Raw genomic sequence first — 6000 nt, forward strand, 5'->3', positions numbered from 1 at the left:
CCTTACAAAATTAAGGCAATGAGGTAGCAGCAAAGTGTTGCTGTTACACAAGATGTGTTACATGGTATTTTTAAGCAGAGCTAAGAGGACCACTAAAATGAGGGCGCCAGAACAGCATATGAGCTTGGTACTTTCCATGCACACCAGCAAATGAATCAGGGTTTTCTGTTGTGCACTTTCCTATTGAGTCCTACTTTCATCTCAAGACTGGCATGTAGGATAAAACCCTCCAGTACTGCCTTTACTATGAGATCACAAAGTAGACTCCTGTGAATCTATTACATGTACTTTTTTCTTTGCTTGTATGTAATAGTTTCAGTTCATCTAAACTTTATCATCTTGAAAATGAGAACTGAATATTTGAGTTACTGTTACTACCGTGCAGTAGTGGCAGTGCACCAGCACTTCATCTTTAGATATTTGCTAATGTAACCTCTAGCTGATGGTAACTTATTAATTCATGATGTGTTTATTGCCTTGAGTTACTTTCCAGTCATGGTCTTTGCAATATCTGTATTTTCAGTGATTGTATGAATACAGTTGTTTTCATACTTCCATTATTTAAAACTGCTTCTACAGTAGGGATGAGGGGAAAAAGAAGTTGCTGCTTTTCTTAACCCTTTGTAGCTTTCAAATATGTAATACATCACTACTTTCTAAATTTAAAATAACAAACTTAGAGAAATTTCAGATTTCTTTCCCATAAAATGGAAGTGAGACAGATAAAAATTTATAATTGCCAAAGTAGTTTTCCTAGTTATTATTTTTTTCCTAGTGAGGAGTTAGCCATTTTTAGATGCATTTAGTTTTCTACATTTGTATTTTCTATGGCAAGCGTGTACTACATAATTGGTCATGAAAGAATTTCCCTGCTGAGATCACCAAAATCATGTATTTATCTAAAATATATATCTTAATACCTACAGGCCAGAACTTCTTTCCCACACATCTGAAAGCTCTAAAGACGTAGTAGAAGTGCCTAAGATGGATACTGTTGAGAAGGATGAGGAAATAATTGTTGAAAATGAGGACCAGTCTGTATTAGAAGTGGAAATGCATGTATCACCCTCTGAGAAACAAAGTGAGATGGAGGTGAGCTGGATGGGATAGCAATAGCAGATGGGTTTGGAATACAGCAACAGTTTCTGTTAAATGTGGTCCTTGCTACCTTGCTCCATGTGATTCTCAGATCTTTGGTTTTTTGCACCAGTGCTTCATTAAGAGGTGTATCTAAGAAGTTAAGGCTAGTAAAGAATTAGTTTCAGAGAATATTTCACTGTACGTATTTTGAGCAATAAAGTTTATAGGATCTTCAGTAAGATGAATTTCTAGTTTGTCTACCATCCTAATTTTCTTCATTGATTTCTCCTAATAAGAAATTCCAGAGAACTGGGATATGATCAAAATCTGATCCAGTATCTCTAATCTTAAAAAAAAGTGTTTTCAAGACATCAGTACCTGGTATGCTTCAGTGACTTCTATTGGTTCTTTTTACTTTTCTACTTAAAAATTGCCTGTTGGATTTAAACATCAACTTTAAATCCAGCTTTTAGCTTCATCTTCATGTTAATAACTTGAATTTAAATTTCTGAATATTCTTTATGCCTAGCAGTGCCTCGGGGTTTTTTGTTCTTACTGATGGAAGAGAAAGTGGACTTTATGTATGTTAGTTTCAAGGAATGATTGCAGGAGGCATGAGAGGTGAATTGAAAACTTCTTGTCTTGGCTCCTAACTGTAGGCTGTGGTCATATATTTAGTACAGGTGACAATAACAAACTAATAGTCTGGCTAAGTTAGCCAGTCTGCATTAAGTTCTGTCTTCTTAGTACATAGTTCTAGATATCTCAGCTATCTGCTTCTCACATTAAGCTACAAATTTAGATCACATGTACATCCATTAGTGCTGGGGAACAATAGCTGGCCATAATTTTGACTTACAAATATGACCTTTTTTTTTTTTTAGGAAATGCCATCAGACCCTCTTAATGGTGAGGCAGCAGAAGAAACTGGTAAGACCTCACTGATGGCTGAAGGAGAGATGGTAAATGAAGTTCCAAGTGGCGAATCAAAATTGCTGTCTGAGAATCAAGGAAAAGAACCTGTAACACCATTTGTTCCATTAACCCTTGATGCTCCAGGAAAACCCCCAGAAGACACTGAATCAGAGAAGGTGAGAGAACTGAAACAAAATGTGAAGTCATTTTTACTTCAAAGTGTATTTATCTTGCAGGGATTTTTTTCCTTTTGTTAAGTAACAGAAAGTAGCCCCTGACATTGTATGAAATTACTTGGAGAAGCAATTATTAGGACAGATGATGTAAATCCATAGAGAGACTACACTAACATTTCTGTTTCAATGTGCAGAAGTGGGATCTATATGCATGTGATACCCAAAAGAAAGATATGTTTGCAGTAGTTTTCCTTGATAGTCACGAAACTGCTGTATCTCACTAAAATACTGGTTTGGTAAGAGTGAAAAGCCACATACTTGTTTTGTCTAGCAATTTGTGCCTGATGAGGTGTACAAATAATTAACTACTGCTAAAATGCCTTTGCTTTCAGAACACAGGTTTTATTGTTTTCTTGTTTATAGTGCAAAAGCAGATTATTACATGCTAGCAAAACAATAGTTGTATTTGTCTAAATTAATTTTCTTCCCTTGGGATTAATATCAGAGTGTTTTTTCTGTACCTCATATTATTGAACTCTTTTGAACAATTAGAAAATCAGAGAGCAACTCTGAATATGAAATGCAGGTCACAAAATAGTCTTGTGCAAAAAGGAGGACTGTTTTTTCAAGTTATGTATGTAGAATTAAAAACCTGCTGAATGCCAAACTGTCCTCTGATGTTAATTACTAGAGGCAGTAGTTGTTCAGTGTCTTTTACCTTCTTTTTAATTGTTTTCCTCCACCCATAGGTTTTAAATGAAAATGATTCAGAAATGCCGGCTGAAGAAGTTACATCAGTAGAGAAGGATGGCACCGAAGAACAGCAAGAATCTGAAAAGGCCAGCACTGAAAATGCAGCTGCGATGGCATCAAAGGAAGAGCCCTCTGACAATGGCCTGCCCAACTCTGTGGTAACTGAAGCAGCAGAAGAATCTGTTTCTGAAAACCTCCCTTCGTCATTAGAAGATCAAAATGAGGAAGCAGGGCACAACTCGCAGGAGGCCTCTGCTGCCTTGAGTCAGAGCTCCTTGGTAATGGTTGAACTTGAGGGTGTTTCTTTTCAGCAGCCTTCTGGTCAGGAAGCACAGAAGAACCAGTTGGAAGAGCCCTCAGAAGAGTCTGCAGAGCAGCCAGATCACTACACGCAGACAGTGGCAGAGCGGGCTGCAGACAGCAGCTCTGAGGAAGCAGAAATTGAGGTACCCGTTGTAGATCGGAGAAACTTGCGAAGAAAGGCTAAAGGCTACAAAGGTCCACCCAAGAAAAAAGGGAAGCCGGCTTAAAAATGAAATAGTGATAATTTATCTATTTATAACAAGGCTATTTTGTGTAAAATGTTAAGGTGTAACTGCGCCATATCTGGCACAGGACACATGTGCTTAAAATTCTGTGTTGGATTTCCTCTTGGGTTCATCACCTTTCCTCAAGTTTTGATTTGTTTGTTTTTTAAATATAACCACTAGAAATTGAGCTTCTTCATAGTATGAAAGTAAATAGCCAGTCTCCTCCCTTCATAAAGGATACATGATGAATAAATACAGTTGTGCTTTCAAAGGGAATAGTTTGTATATTTGAAGTGGTAGTCATGGAAGAAAAATACAGTGTAAAATTCTGGCCCTGTCAAGGTCCCTTAAATTGCTATAGACATCCTTGTCACTGGACATGACTTGAGATAATTTTTTTTAATAGCTTTGTGTTCTCTATTGTGGAGAAAAGCAGAACAAGAAAAATCCTTCATTGTTTCTTGTTCCCTTCCCACAGGCTTAAGATATTAAAAGAATGTAAGATTCTTCATTTTAGGTCTCAAAGTGTACAAGAAAGTGTAGCTCAGAAGATCAATGCAACGTGAGCAGCACTTGTCTTTCATGAGAATCACTTGAAACAGCTGAGTCGGTAGAGTGCAGTGCAGTGTCTGCCACAGCACTTCCTGATAGTGGATTTCTTGAGCAAAGATTAAGAGATGCCTACGCAGCAAACTATTTGTAGCTTCCAGAGCAAGCATTTTGGTAAGCCCAAGTTTTTCCAGAGTATATGGAATGGAGCCTCCATACAGAATCATTTGAACTGCCTTCCTAACTACTTGTGTGTGTTAAGTGGATAGCTCCTTCCTTGTTGGGTTACAGGAAAAGGATATGAGATATGACTACTCTTGACCTTGTTTTGGTCTGAATGGAAGTGGTTCTTTGTGTTTTCCAAATACTTGGCTGGTGCTGTGGGGTAACTACTAAAATGTTTTGTCTTCCAGGTGTGTGACTCCTGTGAGCACTGACATTTCAGGTGGTTGTGGATATTCATTAGTGTATTAGTGGGTATTTCAGCAAATGCTTGCTTGCCAAACTTCTATGCCTTTAGGAGTTAGTGGGTGATACCTTGCAAATACTTCTAATTCCCACATTTGTTTTCTAACTTGAGTGTAATTTCTTGGATGATAGCTTCCCAGTTGATGACTTTTCTTAAAAGCAGCAACCAAAATTCACTGTATGCCAACAGGAATAAACCCAGACTTTTCATGCTCATTTCCCTTCTGAGGTTCTGTTGGCAAACTGTGTATTTAACTTGTCACACATACCTAAGTTGGCCTTAGTTTGCTGTGTGTTTCTTTCCAATAAATGCAGATTCTTTTGTAAAAACTCAGAAATAAAAGAACAGTGATTCGGAGAACAGAAAATCACACCTTTTGTCCTGCATATGCCTTTTCCAAGATGTGTGAACTAGTCTTTTGCAGTGTTGCAAAAACAGAGGTACAAGGTTCACTTGAATAGTGGCAATGCTGTCTTAACTTTTATCCCTTTATGAAGTTAATGTAAGAATCTGGTTTTGGATTTTATGCTTATAAAGTTTAACTCTATTTATATGATATTTTAACTATTTAAGATACATTCATTCACTTTTTATTTTTCAGGTGATGAACTGAAGTACTATGCTCCTTTTTAATTTGTTAAGAGCAACTTACAGGAAAAAAAAAAAGGTGGCTAAAAAAATGTGTTACCTTAACTTTAGATTCAGGGTATGTGAGATTACTGAGTTAAGTATGAATTTCTTGAACTATTGCATGTAGCTATGGTATCTTATCAATATACATATACAGGTACTCATTATGAACCTCATGATTGATAAATATTCAAGAGCTTTCCTGATTGTGTGTAAACATATTCAAGTGAACCTTAAGCATTTCTAAAACTCATAAAGCTTTTTATATAAAGCATTATAAGACAAAACTTTTGATATTTTCTGTATGATTTCTCTTTTACTGCTGATATTAATTGTTTTAAAAAAAGTGGCTAGAAAACACATCTATTACATTGCTAAGAATTGGGGATTTTTGAGGACTGGTGGTCCTCAAAAAAAGAGTGGTTGTATACAATATACTGCAACTCATCTTCCATTTTTAGGACAAGCTTTACTGAAGAATCATCTTCTGAGTCTTTCAATGATACAAATGTATCCACTTTGAAAAAGTTAAGTACTCTTTTACTTATGAGACCCAGTAATTTCAATTACTTCTAGGTGGATTTTTGATGTGTATGTTTATCACTTATATTCCTGGTGCGGTTGGAAAACTGTTCATAACAAGGTAATTTCACTCACCCAGACTTTACTTTCATAGTTAAGTTGGAATTATTTCAATTACTACCTTTATTTTGAGACATTTGCAGAGTAAATACATAAATATTATGAGATTATGATATTAGGATAGTTTTAATTTCTATTGAGAATGATAAAATCTCTGATTTCATTTCAGTGAGTCAGTTTTAAATACTGAGCTTAAATTCACATGTTAAAAGTACACCCTTGAGTAGATATCTTTATAAATCTGGGGTGCCTGGGA

The 6000-nt window shown here is 36.1% G+C and overlaps 1 protein-coding gene across 5 annotated transcripts in view; it reads left to right on the forward strand.

Moving 5' to 3' along the window:
- FAM169A (family with sequence similarity 169 member A) overlaps positions 1 to 5170 on the forward strand; it is a 36052-nt gene extending 30882 nt beyond the window's left edge. For all 5 annotated transcript variants that reach the window (XM_074533368.1, XM_074533369.1, XM_014268003.3 and 2 more), the window contains exons 11-13: positions 927 to 1092; positions 1965 to 2171; positions 2921 to 5170. In XM_074533368.1, the coding sequence (XP_074389469.1) occupies positions 927 to 1092; positions 1965 to 2171; positions 2921 to 3454 (907 nt within the window). In that variant the 3' untranslated portion in view covers positions 3455 to 5170. The remainder of the gene's footprint in view (positions 1 to 926; positions 1093 to 1964; positions 2172 to 2920) is intronic.
- Positions 5171 to 6000: the final 830 nt, after the last annotated feature.

This window comes from Zonotrichia albicollis, chromosome Z, assembly GCF_047830755.1.
Source record: "Zonotrichia albicollis isolate bZonAlb1 chromosome Z, bZonAlb1.hap1, whole genome shotgun sequence".
NCBI lineage: Eukaryota > Metazoa > Chordata > Aves > Passeriformes > Passerellidae > Zonotrichia > Zonotrichia albicollis.